The sequence below is a fragment of the Triplophysa dalaica genome, chromosome 8, assembly GCF_015846415.1.
Source record: "Triplophysa dalaica isolate WHDGS20190420 chromosome 8, ASM1584641v1, whole genome shotgun sequence".
Lineage (NCBI taxonomy): Eukaryota > Metazoa > Chordata > Actinopteri > Cypriniformes > Nemacheilidae > Triplophysa > Triplophysa dalaica.
In genome coordinates this window covers 8,692,202-8,715,202 of record NC_079549.1, presented here as the reverse complement: position 1 = coordinate 8,715,202, position 23,001 = coordinate 8,692,202, and the positions used below count along the sequence as shown (strand labels likewise).

At 36.0% G+C, this 23,001-nt stretch overlaps 1 protein-coding gene across 1 annotated transcript; it reads right to left on the bottom strand.

The window, feature by feature from the left end:
- Positions 1 to 7,067: 7,067 nt before the first annotated feature.
- tspearb (thrombospondin-type laminin G domain and EAR repeats b) lies at positions 7,068 to 18,410 on the bottom strand. The gene is given in 13 exon segments (XM_056755109.1): positions 7,068 to 7,221; positions 7,744 to 7,845; positions 7,954 to 8,132; positions 8,988 to 9,220; positions 9,734 to 9,923; positions 13,427 to 13,659; positions 13,740 to 13,871; positions 14,954 to 15,110; positions 15,204 to 15,294; positions 15,506 to 15,732; positions 15,849 to 15,997; positions 16,000 to 16,068; positions 18,329 to 18,410. Coding segments are annotated over 13 exon segments (1,998 nt in total).
- Between the last annotated feature and the right edge of the window lie 4,591 nt (positions 18,411 to 23,001).

The following is a 23,001-nucleotide window of genomic DNA, read 5'->3' as shown; positions in this document are numbered from 1 at the left end:
CAGAAAACCCGAATAAACATCGGCATGGCTTTTCCCAAATGGAGGGCACTGAAGCAGGAAAAGGGTTTGCTAAGCGACGCCGAAGTTGCAAGCTTTCTGCTGGACCGGTAAATTTGTCTAATTTCCGCTATATAAGTGAAGTGTTTTGTTTGATAGCTTTAGCTAATAGATGAGCATGAGCATCAAGTGAGTTTTTCTTGTTTTTAGCACTTTGTTATTGTACTATAATTCCTTTTTGCTTGGCCGTGTGCAAATCAAGTTAGAAATCATTTTTACAATCATAATTTGCATACATCGGGTGTAAATTATATTATAATACTGCTTAGCCTCTGTGCATACAAATGTGTAATTTAATAATTGATAGGATAAAATCCAAACTTCCACGTTGCATAGTTTATCAGTAATACAGTGTCAACGAAGATTTGAAAAGATACAATTGATCAATTGGGGTGATGCCTTACTTTAGCATTAGCAAGCGGTTTAAATAGGCTGTATGTTACGAACCAAGTTACCGTGCCAAAAAATGCTATGCAAAATAAGCGAATACATCACTGACACAATGTTATACAAGTAACAATAATTTTCACTATAACGATTAGAGTAAATAATGAATTAAGTCAATTTAATTAATTTGTTTTTCTTTGTAAATAAACCTCGTCACTTGATTTGCAAAGGTTACTCTCTGCTGTCTCAGACGACGACATCTCTGTCCTGTGTCCGTAACTTCAGTGTGTTGTTCGCCTGTGAGATGTAGATTGCAATTATCAACACCACCGATAGTGGCCGCTATCATTTATTGAACCCTTTTGTCCTGTGACGGCAACCGTAGCTACTCTAATAGAAGGGAGAGGATGGTGGCGGAGCTTTAGGTTGCATTTTCCAACTTCGCCAATAGTGGTCTCTGTTACTTACACAGTTCACCTTTAAAAACACATGTCCTACACAGTGGAAGATTGACAACTGATTAATGCAGGTAACTAAATTATCAATGCTGCTAACTATAAGATATTCACCCTCATGTTATCAAAAACTGGTTGGCAACGAAATTTATTTTGTGTTCTGCAGAAAAAAAGTCACACAGATTTGAACTCACACAACGTTGCAAAATACATTTCCCCATTCTCCCATAACACCCCGTTTATGGCACACAATCTTCTCACTGAACGTCTCACTCCACGGCTTAACTGTTTTCGCATTCTGATATATATTGCATTGAGTTCAAAACCCAGACGAGACATTGATGGTATGTAGACGTCACGTAAAAAACGTGCGGCAGTGAAGTGTCCGGACAGGCGTCACGCGTCATTCACGTGAGGCAGTGAAGTCATTTGTTTTCATTTTGCGTAACACACTAGTATACATGGCTTAATGCAGTTTGTCAAGCGTCTACTTTGTTAACATTCACTTCACTCATTCCTCTCAATGATCTGCGTCTGTCCTAGGAACTAATGCATATCTGTTGTTTCCTTGACATTCTGTAATTTGTGTTGCGCACTGGTAAGGACTGCTGTCAATTTTAGTTTATGCTGTTTGTTATACTTTGTGTTATCTGTTCGTGCAATACAGTCCAGAACCATTTTCTATCACAAGATTATATGTTGTGTATGTTATTGCTGCTTTCTGATGTTTATATTGTTCTGATGCGAACGATTATTGCTGCTGCGTTTTGCCGATATTATTCTGCCGAGTCATCATTGCTGTGCCATAGCGTTGCATTCCTATGTACTGTAATTATTTAAGTGATGCAGCAATATTATTCAGCGGACTACTATGTTATGTTAACTATATTGTGACTTAGAATTGCAATATGTATATTACTGATTTCTTTGATGAGTGCTTTAGTGAAAGGACACATTTCAATGATTTGCAATGATTCCATTCTGCAAACATTACAATATCACAGAGACATATTCAAGATTAATAAAATTTAATATCTTTTGTTGTGTTTTGTTTGTTTACATGCAGATGTTTGATATGCTTTTGCAGTCATGCCTAATGAAAGCAGTAATTTCCCAAGGCTGGGGAAACAGATTCTTTATGTTGATATTATGTTGCCTTTTAAGAGCTTAATGTTTTCTGTGTTTGTGTAGTTTATGAAATAAACATATAAAATACACACCACGTTAAAATGTGGTGACCACTGCTGTATACACTTTATTAGTGCTTTGTAAAAAAAATGCTTGCATTATGTAGGATTTCTTTGATCTTTGTTTCACTCTCTCTCCAGTAGGTGGCAGAAATGCAACATTAAAGGTTTGCCAAGGCCTATTTCATGAACAAAACGTTTTACTTATTATTGCATTGGTTTCAAACACAACTCTTGTGGACATTATGTGTCGTTTTTGAATAATAGATAATGATTAGTTAACAAAATCTTGAAGATCAATTACTTGGAAGTATGATGGAAGACATGCATTTGGCCAAATGCATAACTGTGGTAGTTTTACATTTTTGATACTGAGGTCATTTTGGAATATGCTACTTAATAAACTTGAATTTTTCACACAAAAATTCTGAAATACATCAAAAAGATTTTTTTTAATTGCAATGATTAAATGAAATTGTATGTTGTTTTGGTAAATATCATATCTCCATGTCAAGCGTTTTAGAAATATTTGATCTTTTTTAACTTGTGACAACATTTATCAAACTCCAAATGAAAATATTTTTTATTTGCAGAAACTTAACAAGGGACACACTGGTCAAAATAACAAAAAGTGATGTTTCATGATCTTGAATACTGCATTCTTAAAGACTATAATGCACTGCACTGTAACAGAACAAATCATCAGAGGGCAGAATACTCAATTAATGTCCAGGGACCAGGAGGACAGTAAAGAGGTTCAAAATATGCTGTGTATTCAACATCTTGTCATCGCACACAATATCAATTACATAAAACATTCAGTGAAATAAAACAAAAAAATAATCAAGCTATAGAAAAATGTCTTTACTTTTTAATATATTTATTTTATTTTTAGTTATATATTTTCTGTAACACAGACTCGGGCAGTATCTATATGCGATTTATTGGCAAAATAATCTCAGAGTGGAACAGGCACAAAAATACATGGTCAAACAGATATATCCATGGCCAGACAAAGTCGTAAACAGGCAGAGGTCAGGGCAGGCAGCAATTGAACAACAACGTTATCCAGGCAAACAAGTGAGAGGCAGGTTGCTGGAAGTAGTTTATTTATTTAATTAGATATTATTTATTAGAATGATCTTACTCGTTGTATAAATACCATGCACTGTGCTGTGTTTTAACTTTTCTGTTTTTCCTGTTTGCCCCTGTAAAGCTGCTTTGAAACAATACACATTGTGAAAAGCACTATATAAATAAACTTGAATTGAATTGAATTGAAGTAGAGAAAACACATGGTCCAGACTGAGTCAAACGCGGGTAACAATCCTATAAATCACAAACCAAAACATTCAGATGTGCAGGTATTGCTAACAAGACTTCACAACTAGTGGTAGTGAGTCCCAGATATAAATAGTCCAGATAACACAGTAGCGGTATTTATTTAGTGCAAAGTATGATGGGAAATTAAATTCCAAGTTCAGCACATGTAAATGGAAATTCTGGTTATCGGGGATGGGACTGGTGATATCCATGACAATATCCTAGTATACTCTCCCATACTCCATGTGTGCACACACCCTGCAATGAGTCCTGAACACACACACCCACTGCAAATACACACACACACTGTGAACACACCCCATTTTTGCTGCGTCGCCCGGGGAAAAATAGGTCTAAGGTGCTTAAGCCACAACTGCACAGTTATTCTATTCCTAAACTTTTTAATGTTGTTTAGTCATGTGTTGGATGCTGTATTTGTATTGTTTGCAAGATCCATAATCTACTTGTTAAAACAATACAAAGGCAGCATCTCATTCTCAATGTTCTAATAACAAAACAAGACAATGCAGTGAGAAATTCATTTTCCACTTTCTGTGCTGGTTTCATAAAACCTGATGAATCTGTTGCTAGTCAGAGGAAGTTAGACAGAGCATTAAACCAACTAAGATTCAGTAAACTGCTCATTTTATTGTACCTTTACTTTGTGTCCTGTCTGCTGTTCTTCCCCTTCATCACTGTATCGTGGTTAATCTGAAGAGTTAACTCAAAACATAATTTATATTTTGAGTACAGATTTAGTTAATTCCTGAAGAAGATACCTCTGAAACCTAGTGCCAGAACTAGTGAACTAACACTCTGTGAAGGTCCCTGTCTGGTACTGTTACGTCCCAGGGTTTTGTTTTGTTTTTTTTCTGTTGCCAGACAGGAGGTAATGTCTGCAGCCTGTCATCAATGATCTTGATTGGAGGATGGGAGCTAACAGTGGAGATTTAGGCAGCAGCTACCAGAGAAGAGTGTGTTTTGTGTATGTTGAGGCTGCTTTGAGAAAGTCCCCCCCCCCCTAGTTGTTAAGTGTATTTTGTTGTACTAAAATACAACAGGAAAATCGCGTATTCAGCTTTGGAAATCTGAGACCATTACGCTTCGATCCCGTCCTTGGACACTGGAAAATTTAATCTTCAGATTTGAGATGTGCGCTACTGAACACTTGCTCTTTAACTGACAAAGCATTGGTTCTAAATGACATTATCATTGACGCAAATCTGGACATGCTACTTTTGACGGAAACCTGGCAGGTGCCCAATGATGTATTTAATTTAAACCTCTTAACTCCACCTGGGTTCATCTGTTTCTCTCAACCCCGTCTCCATCGTAGAGGTGGATGGTTAGCTGTAGTTTGTCACGGGTTATCAAAATATCTAAGGCTGAGATATATATTGCACTAAAAATGACTGGCATAACACTTACGGCTATAATCTTAATTTATCGACCTTCAAAAGTTTATATAGACCTTTTCTCTGAGATTAGTGAGTTACTTACTCTCGATTTCTTGGTGACTTTAATAAACATGAACACACACTACAACGAATTGATATCTGTTCTGGATTGTTTCAGTCTAACTCAACATGTAACTTTTGCTACTCACTCCAGGCGTCATATATTGGATCTTTTATGTACATCTGTCTTACATAATGTTCTTGTAAGTGGAAGTGATTTTGCCTTTGCATGCCTCAAACTCCCAAACTTCAGTTTTAGTTTACCTACATCTGTATCGCCTGTGAAAAAAATGCTCTCTTATTGTTAAATCTGTTCTGTGGATCTATTGGCTTTCTCTGATTCAATTAGGGCTTCTTTTCTGTCAGATTGTTTATTATCCAACTGTCTTTCAGAAATATGCAGCATCTATAATAATTCCTTTCTCCAAATACTTGAGAAACATTCACCCTATTAAATCTATTCTATTAAACCCTATTCACTCACATTCAAGCGCTTGGAATAAAAAAGGATACCTGATATTCCAAGTACGACTGGATTATTCTTAAAGAATAAAGCTTTTATCCAAAGCGATTTACTGAGCAAACAGGGGTAAGGTGCCTTGCTCAAGGGCACTTCAGTCATTTCCTGGTGGCACTGAGAATTGACCTTCTGATTACGAGTCGAACACTCTCCACTAGACCACAACTGACCCAGTTTCTTGGGTGAAGTATCCGTTTAATAGTGGCCTTCAGCTTTGTTCTTTTGTTTAGTTGGATGTTTCTTGTGTTCCTCTTATAGATTGGTTGGCCAATCAAGCACGGTAATATCATGGTCAGCAAACCAGTTATAGAAGTAGTTTTGGAACTGGGCAGGTGCTAAGTCCAGCTTCAAAAGGTAATCAGCATCTCCAAAACTCTTCTCAGCAGACGGAAGCATGAAATACTCCTGGTAGATGGCTCGATTGACTTTGGACTTGATGAAGGGACATGCAGGACAGGACAAATATTGTACAGATACAATAACACAATAAGTTATAGTGGTAGTATAATAACAAATCTTGTTATTAAATTATTATGGTCATTATTGATAATATGTTGGATATACCTGAATAAGTACTTTAATTTTATTTAAATGTCTTCTAATATTAAAGTTTAATCAATGAAGAGGTCTAAGAGTGTAAATTTGTAGCTGAGTACAGTATTTTGGATGGCCAAAATGTCATGGTTCCGCCTCTCATGATCAGGTTTTCTTAGTCTTGTGGCAGGATCGTGATGTGTGTGTGAGAGGCATGGCACTCTTGGATTTAGCTATGTCATGCTCTCGTCCATGGCCCCGCCCTCTTGTTATCCCGTTTACTTTCCCTCAGTGTTTAATCCCTGACACCTGATCCTTGTTTATTTGTTCATGCCTCACACCTGTTCCCTCTTGATTTGCTCCCCTTTTATACTCCTCATGTTTCATTGTCCTGTGGTCGTGCATTGTGTTCTGTGTACCTCTGTTTCCTGAGTACCCTTGATGGTTACCAAAATTACCTGTTTCTGTTGTTACAAGTTTTGTCGAAGTAAGTAAGTTTTGTCGAAGTAAGTAAGTTTTGTCGAAGTAAGTAAGTTTTGTCGAAGTAAGTAAGTTTTGTCGAAGTAAGTAAGTTTTGTCGAAGTAAGTAAGTTTTGTCGAAGTTTTGTCAGTCTTCGTCCTTGTCCACGTGCATTGTTGTCTTCACCCCATGTTGGGTTTTGTGATTTTTGTATTCAAGTATTTTTGTTCCCCCCCGAGAATGCTGACTGCATTTGGGTTCTTCCTCATGTGATGACACAAAGTAATTAAGTCGTTTCGACTATAAAGCTGCCTACATGTGCAGAGTAACAATAACAGGAAATTATTTAAACGGCAAATATTTATGATCTATGTGCAAGTAAATGCAAGAAAACTCTGTAAAGTATAATTTCATGTGTAATGAATTTCACACATCTCATTATTTTGGTGTTGAGTTTCAGCAGGTCAGTGTTTTGTTAAAATTTGGAATGTGAGTGATCATCATATACAGGTTTGATTTACATTCTGTACATTTACAATGGATAATTTATATTCAGCCTAACTCCTGTGCTTTAATGTTTTACAGTAACATACTTAGAATAACATTAATTCATGCTTGGTGTTACAGTCTTTTGGTATGGCACTAGATCTGTCTCATGGAGAGTCCATATGTGCAGAAGGAGTGCCACTAGGCGGTCCTTAATTTAAGGACTTTAGAAAGAGCAGCTCTGGCACTGGAGTAAATGAGGTAGGAGCCGTCGGTTGTGTTAAAAAATTCCCAATCTCTGCAGCCATTGGTGCCTAGTCTGTGTACAGGGACAAAGCCCTCATAGCCCTGCCATCTGCGGATTTAATGAAACATCTTAAGTTAAAAATTTACAGTCATAATTTGTAGTTTTTAAGAGTATGATCTACATCAGGGTGTCCAATGTCGGTCCTGGAGGGCCACAGTCCTGCAGAGTTTAGCTCCGACTTGGCTAAACACGCCTGTTAGGAAGATTCTAGTCTGCTTTGTAAAACCTTGATTAGCTGTTCAGGTGTGTTTGATTAGGGTTGAGGCCAAACTTTGCAGGACACAGGCCCTCCAGGACTGACTTTGGACACCCCTATCCTACATTATCAATGCACCAGTTTGTTATTTATGTGCCTCTAGTGGCACCTAAAACTGCAATGTGTAGGTTTAAATTTAGGTGTAGGTATGCTCAACCAATGCCGTTTTGGAAGCATGCATTATTTTGCAGTTCTGTTTCATAATTTGTGCTGTAGTCCTTTTTTCGACAAAGTGTATGGTGTGAGACTTGTCAATGGGTAAAATATTACTTTAATGACTGTATATTTAAAAGCATTTCACGTGAGCACCTTACCTGTAAATAACACTATTAAGTGAATATGATGTTCCATCATATGAGTTGGCAACTACTAAGAACTTGTCATCTCCAACAGTAAAATACTCCCAGTCTAAAGCACTGAGAAATGAAACAACCACAAAGTGTTGTAAAATGCCCAATCTAAACTGAAAACAATAAATGTGAATAAAATATTAGGCTTCTAGTAAGGAGCAATGTTTATCTCACCTGTTTGTTGCAATATCCTGAAACTTTATGAATTTTTGTGATGTCAGGCTGAGCTCATATATGGTGGAGTTGATGGAGTACAAAATCTTTCCCTCCTCTGTCAGCATCTGGCTGTTTGCCACAGCCAAAAAGATCCTGTTTTCAATCTGAAACATCTCCCAGTCTATTGCACCAAAGGTCTGAAAGGTCAGAGAGAGCCTTATTCCAAATGTATATTAAAAATTAAATGATAAACCTATACATGATAAACTTCCATTATGATATTTTACTAAAGTTTGAAATTTAAAATAAAACTAGGATCAAAACATCCTATATTAGCTCTAATCTCTGTTTACTTTAATCCTTGTTGGTGCGACCCACCCTGTGTGTTACCTCCGCTTCTTAACAAGTTACAAGAGATATTTAATATGTGATTTATAAACTCACGATAACTTTTTAGGGTGATCAGATCTTATGTATATTCCCTTGTGCATGCATGTTTAATACAAACAAAGTTACTGAATGTCATTTTGAAGTGACAAGACTAAAGTGTTTATACAAATATTGTTTCCAGGGCGTTACATGCAATACATTTGATCTTTGGCAACAGAGAAATGTTCCTAAAGGTCACGTAGTGTCTTCAGTATGATAATAAGAGATGATGTCTTTTAAGAACTAGAGGTGCACCTATATATTGCAATCTATCGCTGTAACGTGTTTTTCTTCTTCTCTGCTTTCAAAACAACACATTTTGTGTTCAGTTAAGGACCAAACATTAATGTCTTCAATAAATAACACAAAACAAAGTGTTAATATTAACACCTCCATTTTAATGTTAAGAAACATAATCAGTTTGATGTTTAATATTGATAGTTATTATATGAATTAATAACAGTCAAAAAGTTACGAAATATAAATTTAATCTTCACAATCTGTTTTGACAGATATCACTCTGAATAATTAGCTCGGTAATTGTGGAGGAATTTTCTATCAGTGCGTCTCTAGTGAGAACCATTATTGTCTGTAAAAGATTTACAGTACATTTATTAACTCACTGTAATTGACTGATAAGGCTGAAACATCCCCTGCAGCCAGATATAGATGGTAGAACTAATGACCGTTGACTTTCCATTGAACGTGTTTGCGACCGCAAGGAAGTAATATGGACCGATGATGAAAAACTCCCAATCGTAGGCACCCGATGTTTGGATTGTCTGATTGACTTCGAAATACTGCCTAACTGGGTTCCATTTGTAGATAACACTGTCAATGTTGTGATTCCTCTCTCCTGTAAAAAAAAAGAAATATAGAGACTAAATCAATTTTATCCATATCCACTATGCGAAAATGTATTACTATATATAGAGAGATGGGAAACAATGGCTTTACTTTAGTTTGGATGTGTTCCAGAATGTGCAGGTGTATATAGGGCACACATGATCATGAAAAGGTGTCTTTTATGCTTGTGTTTCTGCTTTGATCAACGCCATAGAAGTTCTTAAGAACTTCATACAAATGGAGGGGTACAGTGCACTCTCGCAACAAACTGCAGAATCAAAGTGAACCACACAAGGAGACCTTTTAACCTAAAAAAGATCTCCTGATAATCTTTTTGTTGGGATTGTGTGTCACAAAGAGCTTAGATTTGTATGAGATCTGTATTAAATTCATGTTTAATCTTCTTTCAGAAGTCATATAAATTAACTTCCTGCCTTTATTGTTCAACAGAGCTTCTAGAGTTAAACAATGTGAAAGGAAAAACAAAAGCCACATGTGAGATAATAGACCTGGTAAACGTTACCTTGTCTATGATTGGCCACAGCCAGGAAAGCTTCATCTTGAATGTGAAAGGCCTCCCAGTCACGGGCACCGTATGTGTTCAGATACTGATAGAGAATAAACTTCAGCTTCCTCGAACTCCATTTATATATTACAGACTGCTCCGATTCTTCTGCATCTTTACCTTTGCAGTTAGCAACAACCAGGAATTTCTGTTAGAGGAAAATGGGTCAACAGATGGTAAGAATTCATGTCAGTAGCTTCAGTGAATGAAATGTTACTGTGATGAAAAGCAGAATTAAATTGTAATGAGTGTTGCACTTCATAATTGTGGGTACTTTCTGCATCCTCACAGGTCTTTAATCACCACCGATTTCAAAGGTAAAGGAAACAAACTGAGCTGATGGGCAACATTTAATGGATTTTCTAGTATAGCCTAATTCTACTTCTAGTATTTACCTCTTAAATTGAATGTTGCATAGATTTATCTTCTAATAATTGGTTACTGACACAATTACTAAGGTTTCCCCCTTCCATTTTCCTTTTAATTGAACATGAATCATAATTTGATGTTCGACTTTCAAAAAGAAAATCCTGGATAATTGCAATGCAGGTGTTAACAGAGCCCCATATGGCCACTGACTTTAATTATGTTGACGGAAACAGGAGGTGCAGTAAATTTTGGATCAAAGATAAATGAATTTATGTTATCAACATGATGTAATACATTAAAACCTGAGAGCCAGGTCTCCAACCCTCGTCCGCTGGATGAACCACATCAAAAATCACTCTAATGTGTAAAGAACAGATGAGGATAAGACCCACTCAGAGCAAACAGATATTCTGTGCTCAGTATGTCTTTTGTATAAATAAACACAAGTGTGGTGTGATACCTGTAGAAAGGTAAATAGTTAATTCTGTGAAATACCAATAATATCATTCTAAATTCGTAACATTTTTTTTGATCTGGCTTACTCGTTTTATCATATTTAAGTAGAATTCACTATTGTGCCAGTGCAGGTTATGTTTAGGAGAAATCATACCTTTTACAATGATTCACATTGTGGGACTAAAATAGCCACCATGTAAAGTAGTTATAAATTCCTGTAATATCAGGTTGGATATAAAGGGGTCCTGATAAATGTAAAAAGTCACATTTTATATTATCCACAAAATAATTGGCCAAAAATACAAATTGAAATGATTTTTATTGTAAATACAATTATATAAATTTTCTGTGATGGTTTGCATTGTTATTTTTTTTTAGGGTGGTCAGACAATGAAGTAATTTAAACATTTTTTTAACAGTTTACACTTTAAAAAATCTTTGGGTTTGATTTGCCCATATTTGACCCAACCACGCTTTTATAATAAAGGTGCTTCACGAGGCAGTTGAGAATATTAATAACCGTTGACAATGAAAGAACATTTCTGTTTTTGTTCATTAAATGATAAAATGTAAGAAAGTAATAGTTCTAGAATAACCTTTGCCTAAATAGTTATTTGGGAGAAAGTGAATTCTGCTTTGATGAAAAGACTGGGTAACGCGTCATAATACCGTTTCATACTTACTAGGTAGTTATGCAGGAGCTAATGCAGAACAAATGCCTAGTGCTGCACTAACGCTGTAGTCAGTGCTGTTAACTAGAAGGAAGAAAGATGAACTTATCAGCAGGTAACAGCATACTGATGTTTAAAGTGGCCGTTTGTGAGGTATTTTGAGTAAAAATGAGCTAAAACCAATTATTGAGCAAGTACATGAAAGAACGGTGTTTAAAACTGTGTCACTACCCTTGCCCTTACCCTTTTAGTATTATTTATGGAGGCGTTTAGTACTTTTACTTTTAAATGGCAAGCAGCGTTGACCTCTGGGGATTCATCAGTTGTGAAAAATAAGAAAGTACGACTATACGAACTGATGACAGTTTACAAAGAAAAAGTGAATGTGATTGGACTCCTGCGAAAAAAAGAATTAATATTGGCAAGGTATTTCAAAGGTGGCACTTCAACATTTTAATAGATAACAGAAAAACTGTAGCTCCCTTGTTGTGTTAATAGAGACGTAAGTAACAGTTTCATTGGTTGTTCTTTCTCTTTACTTTCATTATGATACATGTAATTTAAGCCCTTTTCTCAAGGGATTAAAATGTATCTGGGGACTTCATGTGATTTTAGAATAATAAATATGTATTAAATGTGATGCGTATTAGGACGGATAAGTGAAGCCTGTCGTTTTACAAAAATTTACGGATTTATATCCCGGATATGATGACAAGACTTTGCATATTGTATATATAGTTGTATGATGTACAATGATTTATGACTGTACTTGTCAGCATTTAAGACCAGTGTTTGGGGATCTTCTGTCAGGTTTGCATAACGGGAGTTTCCATGAAAGATAACAAAACTGGAGACTCCTGGCCAAAACGGCATGTTTGGAAGTAACCCAGCACCCAAAATAATATCAAAACACTTCAACACAGCCTCCATTTGCGCTATGTGGGTCTATTTATGTTCTTAGTTTGTTTTGTGTTATATTATCTGCCATGTTATCTATTTTTATATGTGCTACTGATGTACAGGGAAGATTCTCACCGGTGCACTGTAACGGGCCACGACTCAAAATATCAGACTCATCCGCGCAGTTGAGCAGTGCCGAATCACAACTCAAGTACAGAAAATACCTCTGCACATCCCCTGCAGTAGCAATTACAAACTGAGTTGGCGACAATCCGACATAGTGGCGCTTTAAAGTAAGTTACAATTAGTTACTTATTACTAATTTAATAGTTGTTAATTTCAACTAAATGCTGTATGTCTCCTGCAGAACTATACAATAACTAAGACTCATTTAAAAAAACTATCCATTAACTACTCACTAACAGTTGTGAGAAATAATTCTCCCAGTAAACAACCTATTTAAGATACCGGTTTGGTATTAGGATTAATTATATGAATAGTTTTGATTAATTTCGAACAAATTATTTTGGGAATTTCTTAGAATTCTCCATGATGTGATATTTTTATTGATATTGATTAAAAACATATCCATCTATTGTGCTTTTGAACAAAAATAGTAAAAAATAATCCCTGTGAGTAAAACCTGAGTAATTACTAAAAAGTTACTTTGATTTTTACAGAATAATTCCATAATAAGAACAGAGTAATACTATTTTTTATAATTTATTATGAGTTCCAAATTAAAAAAAATGTAAATGCAGCTCTATTTTGCATTAGTTAATGCATAACTACCTTAATACTTCTTAATACTTAAGTATGAAACAGTTTTATAAAGTGTTACCGAAGAGGGTTTTGAAGCAGCTTTTTATTAAGCCCATGGGTTAAAATGCAGTGTAGGTGATTGACTTAAAAGTTCTGAATAAATCATTTATAAAAAGTTAAATCACATGTATAGACGGTTTCAGCGGCAACAACATAAACAAGGTCATGTGGACCAAACTTAACTTCCGATAGACCTCCATAAAGAATCAACAATGGTTGAGAAGTTTTAATTTAATTTAGTTATAAATATACAATAAAATAATAATACAAATGAAAATGAAAAAAAATTATATTCTATTATAACCAATATCAAACAAAGACCATAAGTTAACTTTGGGCCATGCGCGGACAATGGAACCTGAACTCAATGAGACCAAGACTTTTCACGTATTACGACCTCTTGGTATCAAAGAACAAAGGTGAAGACCCTCACCTTTTTGCCAACTGTGAAGTATTGCCATGCCTGTGCATCATAGGTGCTGATATTCTGATATCGCTCAAATTTCCCGTCCATCCATTTGTATATTCCTGAGCCGAGGTCGGAATCACGGTTGGCAGTGGCGATAAAAAGCCCTACTGAAGGAATCTGGAAAACTTCAATGTCAAAGGTCTCAGAGTTGGTGAATAGATCCTGGTGATGCTCCACATAATCCAACCTTTGTTTCACTGTAAATGCAATGGTGACAGTCAGAATGTGCCATTAGAGTTGCTTTCGGTATGAATTGTAATTACACATCACTTAGCACCTTGAAGCATGGTGAGCCACATCATGCCGTCGCAGAGGAAGAGTCCTTTGTGCAGTGTGTTAAACCACAGCTGACCCTCCTCGGAGACCCCACACGGGGGTTTCACACCCACAGTAACCCGAACCTCTGCTTCTGAACAGAATGGAAACAACTGAATTTTTTATGTGATCAACACAAACACTGAGATTGTCTGAAATAAATACTTAATTGACCACAACTGGCAAATCCATCATTGAAGCAGATTGTATTTGACGAAACGACACAACAAATAGCTACAGTGTAATACTGGCAGCCTAAAAGCATAAAATCAAACTTAAAACTGTTACTGTACATATGGGAAAAATGAACCAAACATGCCCCTCACTGCCCTGTGTCATGTCTCTCAACAGGCACACGGATTTACAAATAACATCAATTCCTCAGAGCAAGGGAGAAACTCAAAACTAAGGGTTGTCAATCAATGTGAGAGGATCAGTAAGACCAGTGAGATAGAGTTACTCACATCCCTATACAATCACAGTCCATGTGTTTACAGCTAAAACACACAACATTCCTATTGCATGGCCTACTGCACACTTTAAGCTATACTTAGTCTATATAAGCAACATATAGTCTAACTCGCAACACCTGCACCATTTGAAGATTATCTAGACTTCAGGTTTTTTACTGGGTGTGGGATTAAGAAACTTCCATTCCATTCCATTTTCTACCGCTTATCCGAACTACCTCGGGTCACGGGGAGCCTGCGCCTATCTCAGGAGTCATCGGGCATCAAGGATTAAGAAACTTAAATTATCTAAACATAAACATTTAACAATTTACTTCCATTGTATGGACACAAAATCATTGAGACATCTTTCAAAATATCTTCTTTTGTGCTCTACAAAAGAAAGAGAGACATACTGGTTTTGATCGACGTGAGGGTGAATAAACGATAATGATGAATGGTTTCTTTCAACTTCTGTTGCAGAAAATAATAATGAATTTAAGGCTGAAAAAGCTGTACAGTTCTTTTTAAATACAGGCTACAATCACAAAAGTTGGGTAATTTTATTTCATAAAGAATTTAGCTGCTAACGTTTACTGTATGTGCAAATACAAACAACAGAGAGTATGTCCCAATAGTGTCTTTTGGGTTTTTTCACACGTAGAAATATGTAGGCCTGCTTTTAGAATAAGGATGCAGCTTTTATGTTTTGTATGGATGTTTTTACCATAAGGGTGAGGGAGGAGGTCAGAGGAAGATGATATGATTGGCAGGTGTAAAAGGGCCTGAGGAATTGAGAGCGCAGAGAGCTGGGGTTCAGGTGAAGGACATATTTTTGAGGTAGCATCTGAACCAGGTAAAAGAACAAGCTGTCGCAGGAGCCCCTGGAAATAATAGAGCAAGTTTGATTGCTTAGGTATTTACATTTGACTTCTTAATGGTTTTAAAGTAACAAAAATCTTAAAAGGAGATTGTACTGAAAATAAGCCATTCCATCTTCTTGCACTAGCAATGAAGAATGTCGAACCGGTTGTATCAAGATCATCAGGGAAGGATCTTTCAAGCACTCTGCATTTGAGACAAAATAGGGAACAATTTATAAGTATAAGCAACAAAAGGACAATTCAAATTGTGAATACATCAGCATAATCATAAACCTATATAGAGTATAAGAAAGTGAGAATGTAACTTTTGAAGTCATTTGGGTAATATACAATATTATATGCATTTAGAGGCATACAACCTGACATCTACAGTGTATTCCCAAAGAGAGTCTTACAGCTCGAGGGGAATGCCACAGTCTACAGTGAGGATGTTGTATTGTCCGGTCACTGCCAGGACCACGGTGTGCCAACGGTTATCAGCCAGTCCTACTGCCTTAAAAGTGATGCGTTTCCTTTTGCCCTGGCTCTTCAGCAGGAAGTGAAGCGTGTTCTGGGACAGGCGCAGTCCGAGGAGCAGATTACCTGAATCTCCCTCCAGCAGTGTGAAGATGTATTCACTTTTCTACAGGTCAATGAGAAAAGACTGATCTCTTACATGGAAATTTAGAAGAGGAAGTGTCTTTTTGATGAAGCTTAACAACTTCTTTTTCTTTTAAGTGATCTCTCCCAGTGTCTCACCTCAGGAGCCATTTTGGGGATTTTCAATGTGAATACGATAGAGAATTCAGCAGGAAAGTAGTTACAGTTAGTGAAGAGCTGAGATGCAGGGAATCTAAAAAGATGTGGAGAGCCAGAAAACTGGAAACCTCGAACACCCCTGGACTGACCATGCATATCCCATCCTGGGCTCTCTGAGCCTTGGGAAGAACATGGGACAGGAGATCCAATGGTAACAGATCTGAAATATAAAGTACTTGATCACACTTTACAATAAGGTTTAATAAGTTTACATGAATACAATACGTCAACAGCATTTATTTATCTTAATGCTAATTTTCATTTCGAAATGTTCTGCTTCAGTGGAAATTACATTAATAAATTAAAGCAAACCGCAGATTTTAAGGCACTTCACGTATTGATAATTGTTCACATAAGATAATACAAGAATATTGGTGTTAACAAAAATAAACTATATCAAACTATAATAGATGCTGTAAAGTGTCACCAGGCTTTTAATAGTAGTTTCTTTTTAAGGGAATTATTAAGAAGAAATGTGTACGGACATGTTTAATAAATACAAAATGAACTACATAATAACTGATCCCATCATGTTTTAAAGCTATAAAGTTATGATTTAAAAAAATCATTCAGCAGGTGATTCCTTATACTTAGTCAGAAATGTAAGCACCTACTTTTATACATAAATGGGTGATTCAAGTTCAAAGAGCAACTGTTCTTGTTTTGTTTTGATTCACCTCAGTAAATCAAAGAGGGAAATGGTTAGAGTTAAGAACACTTTATGGATCATATTTCAAAGACTTCGACAAAGCAAAGGAGGCAAAGCAAACAACCTTTTCAAAATATCTCATACTCACATATACAGCTTAACATTTTTCAAGACTAAACAGATGAATATGTTTGTAAGACCTTTTTATTCATACTTTTTGGCTCTTGTATTTCTAGAAGGTTAACACACACTCAATAAGATGAAGGAGTTTATTAATAGTTAAAAAGAAAAAAAGACTAATTTTATCAACAGACGGTAAGTTGGTCACTACTTAATTACAATCTCAGCAGACCCAGTTTATTTCTCAATTAAATTTTATTAGAACAGCAATAATAAATTAAGAACTATATCAAGACATTATATAATGTTTAGAAGATCATTGTAAATTGTTATTACATTAAAAGATAAAAGGGTCTTGTTTTCTCATTATTGGCCAAAAGTGGCAGGTAAATATTAAAACCCAATATGTGACCCTGGACCACAAAACAAGTTTTATTAGTACATTTTTCAAAATTGAGATTTTTACATAATCTGAAAGCTGAATAAATATGATTTATATTGAGGTATGAGTTGTTAGAATAGGACAAAATCTGGCTGAGATACAATTGGTTAAAACTCTGGAATCTGAGTGTGCAAAAAATCTAAATATTGAGCAGCATGTATGGTGACTGTGTTCGTCTGTGTACTCATGAATGGGATGCAGCAGAAACAAATATGTCCAGAGGTTACAGACAAAAATTACTAGACATTAACAGCAACAAATATCCCTGTTACATTATCTTTAATCTTATGTTATAGCTCGTATGAGAGACAAATGAGAGAGTATAAAATGCAATAAGCTTTTGGTTTGACGATGGCAGTTTGGATTCTCTCCAATACATAACTTGCATATATTATGTATCAGGGCCTTGACTACATGATTTTCACTATTATTGAGAAGTCCGCAGAGAAAGCGCTGGGATCAAGAACCACTTCTGTGCAACAAATGCAGAAAGAAAATTAACCTTCAACCATACCATCGAGTGAAGATTCCTGAAGACATTTAAGTCAAGCAACAGTTGCTACAGACTGACCTTGCAACCACAGCTAATCTGTATCTTTTTATACAACTACATTCCCCTGCATGGAAACCAATTATGTTTCAGTTAATTCTTATCTCATACTTCAATTTTCAAAAGAATTTTATTGTGTGCAGATGGGGAGAACAAATTTATTTCTGAGCGAAATAACATAAATTTGTAATAAGATAAATAGTTTCATGATGCTAATTCTGAGAAAACCTGCCTTGGAATTCCAAGGTTCCATCGGACTTTTTTATCAAAACTCATTCATCAGTCATTCTATTCTGTGAAAACCGATTTACATTGTTATGTTTTTCTTGACAATGTGTACATTTTGGGAGTTTTCATCTGTAAAACCAAAATCTATCTATCTACAAATGAAATGCCAAACATCTTAATATCTTAAAATTGTTCAGAATGGAGATAGAACCTTGTAATTTCAAGGCGACGAATTACAAAGCTTTCTACGACTCAAGTTCTATCTGCAACCACTAAAAATTTGTGACTGATCAAATTAAAATTTCAAATCAGTTTAAAACACTTGAAATGGAAATCTGACTGCCATTTATGACCCTTACATATAAGTAAATCATCTTACATATAGAAACATTTGATACATCCATCAACACACAGTGACCACAAGGTGTTACCTGTGCATGGTCCTGATGGTCCAGACTGGCAGGTGATGATCCAGGAGAGAAGCGCACAGGCCAGCAGCAGCACCTCCGACATCAGGGTCTCCGCTCTCTCAGCTCCATTCACAAACAATCGATACAAACCAGTTCTTAAAGCCCGGAGACCTTCTTTACATCCACCTACAAGGCTTTAAACACGACAACTTTCAAGTTTATTAAAACATCCAGGGAGGAGATGAGCTTCCACTCCTTATTCAAACTTCAATAGAGGCATCAGAACGACTCCTTAAGATGCTGACATCATCTTGTTCAATGTCCTTATACACATTAAATAAATATATTATCACTAGTTCTTCCTATAACTTTCTTTAACTATCTGAATGTATCTTGATGAAAAGAATTTAGGATAAATCCATAAAAGCTTGTTATAAACTCTTATCTTTCTTCTTGAACACTGTTGGCAGAGGTCTGTCTGCTTTGCTCTAGATGTCGGTGTGCGGTGAAATGGGAGTGTAAACTTCAACTGTGAGTTATGCGCATGGAGAGGTGCTCAACCCCTGCAGACATTTAAATGAGAATAAGTCAGCTGTAGAGAGGAGGGGTTGATGCTAAAGAGAGAGCAAGGTGAGTACGGAAACAGAGAGAGAGAGGCTTATCCCAACGTTTCCCCCTGGTCTCATGACATTTTATGTCTTAAAGGTGTAGTGTCATGAGGAATTCCCCCGTGTGGTGCATTGTGTTTGTCAGGTTGGCCTTGTTCTGAACCGCAAGACTCTTGTCAATCTGAATGATGAGGGCACTACCCTGGGGTCTCCTTGTCAAGGAAAACTCCCTACAGTCAGTTGTTTCTTCACCACGTCTCAACTCTTCACTAACACCCCATGTGGCTGGTGGGAAGAAAAAGCTGGAAAGCAAATGTTTACAAGAAAATACCCTTAAAGACCTCATAACATATGGGAGATAACTTTTGAAGAGCAGAAAGGGACTTGAAACCAACTTGCTGTTTATACAGTAAGCTCCTTAATACAAAATTATTTTAATATAATATTGATATGGTTCCAAAGACAATATAGTTATCACAATAACCCCTACATGACTTTATTTTATTTTTATGAATATTTTAATACAGCAATTATGATGTAGGCTAGTTACTATCCAGAATGCATTGCTCATTCAACGTTCATTATTACAGAGGATTGAGTTCAACTGATGCTGCACAAAATACTTTTTATAAAAAATGCACCACAAAGAGAGGCAATATTAAGCACATGCTCTTTTCTCATCACCTGTGTTATATTTTGTCTTCAATCTACATGTCTTTCAAAGGAGTTTAGGTTTATCTGTAAATCTGTCATGGATTGTGAAGGTGTGAGAGAGACAGATTACGCTCAGAGGAAACAAGAGAAAAAATGTCAAGAGGTTGTAGCCGTTGAAGAGCATTATAAAATAATGTTTTAATTTGAATTGACTCAATATTGAGACAGTCATCTGCTCTGTCTAGAGGTAAAGTTTGGTCAACTATAAATTTACATTCATATTAGGGGATAAAATAAAATAAAAGAGTATAAAAGACAAAACATGGATAAAAAATAAAAATGCAGAAATGTATAATACAGATATCATATTATACAAAAAATAAATGAAGGAAATTGCTCAGTTTTGAGAGCCTGTGAAGAGCTCTTAACCCGGGAGAAGAAAAGGTTTGGAGGGTTGACATTTATGCCTACTCTGTTTGCTCTAAAGAATCATCTCTATTTTTCTATTGTATCATTATCAGTAGGGAAAGAATTCTGGCATGTTTGGGCAAGAAAATTATAGTTGCGTGTACAAAAATGACAGCTACTGTTTGCTTGTGAAACCTTTGAGGCTGTAAAACATCTGCCCTGTCAAAAGACAAAGGGCTTTTCTTGTGTGGCCGTCACATAATTTCATCTCGTTATTCTGAATATTCTGAATAGTTCATTAAAAATAAAATGCTGTCATCATTTATTATTCAACCTCATGTCATTCAAACCTGTATATGACTCTTTGTTTTGTTTTACTCAAATGAAGATATTTTAAGGTCCATGCAAAAAAAAGTTGCTTTAAAGGTTCTTCACAGCGATGCCTTAGAAGAAACATTTTTGGTTCCACAAAGAACCATCTCTTTCTGCCACAAAGAACATTTACTGGCTTAGAAAGGTTATTCACATGTTAAAGAGTTAAAGAGAACCTTTTGAAGCACCTTTGTTTAAGAGTGAATGTAAGTCAACTGGGGTCAGTGTTTGTTCGGTTACCGATATTCTTCAAAATGTCTTCTTTTGTGTTCTGCAGAAAAAATAAAGTCATACAGGTTTGGAATGACATGAGTAAAATGAGTATAATTTATTTGGAGTAAACTGTCCCTCTAAGCTGTCTAAAAAAGATCTACCTTTCAGCGTAATTTAAGAGCAGTCCTGCTAGTATTCCAACTCTATACATTTTTCTTTACATAGAGAAAAAATGTCTTTAAAATCAAACACTGCGATTAGTGTTTGGCCCGAGGGTTGTGTGAGGTTGGCTTACTCTAATACATTCTAAAGGGGCAGTTAATTGCTGGGCTGCAACATTGACACTCACACTGAACCTGTAATCAGGAAGGGAAGCAGCCCCATTCATTACTGAGGGGCAAGCTCTCTCATACCTCTCTGCCTCAACCAGCACATCTCACCTACTCATTAACCTTTTTAGTGACCACCTGACCTCACATACAACATTAACAGGCAAGCTGGGGTAACTAGGAGCTATGTAGGTTAAAACTACCTGAGCCTGACCTCATGACTATGATGTCATACTCTTATTAGGTAAATCCATGATATCAGACATGGGTTATTTGGCAGACAAAGAAACATTTGTAAATTCAAATCATAAAAAAGAATCACACAAAGCTGAAGGGATACATTAATAAGTAAGAAACCTTTCAGGACATGGTACCAGTTAAGGATAAAAAATTAATGCAGAACACAAAATGTGTTGTTTTAACACAACTGTTTTTAGAGTGTAGATATTTATAGATATTAACCCAGACAAAATAATAATTGAATTGACAAAGTATTATGTCCAAATTTAGATCTTCCATATTTGTAAGTGCTCTTGCTTTGTTTGTGGTTCAGTGATATTGAGATCCTTACAAACTGAGAGACTTGCATTATGTTAAAATGAACTGTTATCTCTTAACAGACTCTGGAATAGATTTAGATACTGCTTCTTCATCCTAATGAGGGAAAAGGACAAATCAAAGTGTTGTTAAAAAAATGTCAACTGTGCCAATTCTGAAGCTAATGCTTAACAAAGCACACAGATATTTTTGTTTACAAATATGAGAGGAAAAGAAAAGGCAGGAAAGGTATATCATATGTGTCTGCAGAATTGGGTTAAATCTTTGTTATATTTTATTGTGTTACATTGCGAAATCACGTCTATATTTTATTTAAGACAATCCGGGTTTAAATACAAAAAAGTATGAAATATAGGACTTTACAGAAAGCTTCGGATGTTTACTATTGAATCTCTAGAGCTTTGGAAAGTTCAGTGAGGCTAAGGGGAAAAGTGATGCTTTGGCTCCACCTTTATTCTACTCCGGTGGGAAATTAGATTGTTAGTTTGCATTACTTAATGTTGCTATATAATACTTCCCTCTTTTTTGTATGTGACGTCCCGTATATGTGTTCTTTATTAAAGCAGAAGTTATCTTTTGGTTTCGCTTGGCTGCCCGGGGATATAACCTCCATGTTGTTTAGAGGTAATTTTGTGTTTTCGCACGAATTCCTCATTGCCCCAGAAATATTTCATCTATTTTTTTATTTTGAATGTTACCCCATATTTTCCCATGAAGGCCTTTGTAAGACTTTAGTTTACAGAGAGTATCCAGTATACAGATTAAGGGAAAATGTATCAGGTATGAATTATCCCTGTCAGCGGGTTCTTTGTGTGATCCGATCTTTTGTCATCTTATCCAAAATAACCATGAATGACCAGACACTGTAAGAAATGCAGCCTGGAGCGTTCTTATCAAAAGAAATGTCTTTTTACTGTATCAAAGAAGAAGATTTTCATTTTCCTCAAAGAAGTTTTTATTTCCATGATCGTTAAAATGCTTCATGTGAATGAGACTACTGTTTACACTGTATACACATGAGGCCTATGTTTTATTATCTCTGTGGGGACAGTCCATAGGTATAATGAGTTGTATACTGTACAGACTGTATATTTTATCCCCTACCCCTAACCCAACCCCTAAACCTAAAGATCTTAGCAAACTTTTAGCATTTTTAGATTTTCAAAAATTGTCGTTCTTTACAATTTATAAGCTTTTGTGCCCGTGGGGACCTCAATTTTGGTCCTCACAGCGACACGGGTCCCCATGAATTGGCGTGCATTCAGGTTTAATTTCCCACTGACATAAAAACCAAGTCCACTTTAAATATAAAATGAACTGACTAATTATTCTTTGAGAAGTCACGCAATATGAATTGTTTTTCACTTAGAGGGTTCACTTAAAATAAAGAACTAAATCAAACCATCCATTATAGTAACCAAAACATAAAAGACCCTTTTTGTCAAGTGGTTAAATCTTGACCCACGTCAAAACAAATATGTATACGATCATGCCATTTATATGCCACAGATGCTATCTGCCACCCCAGTGCCATGACTCTGCCAGCCTTACT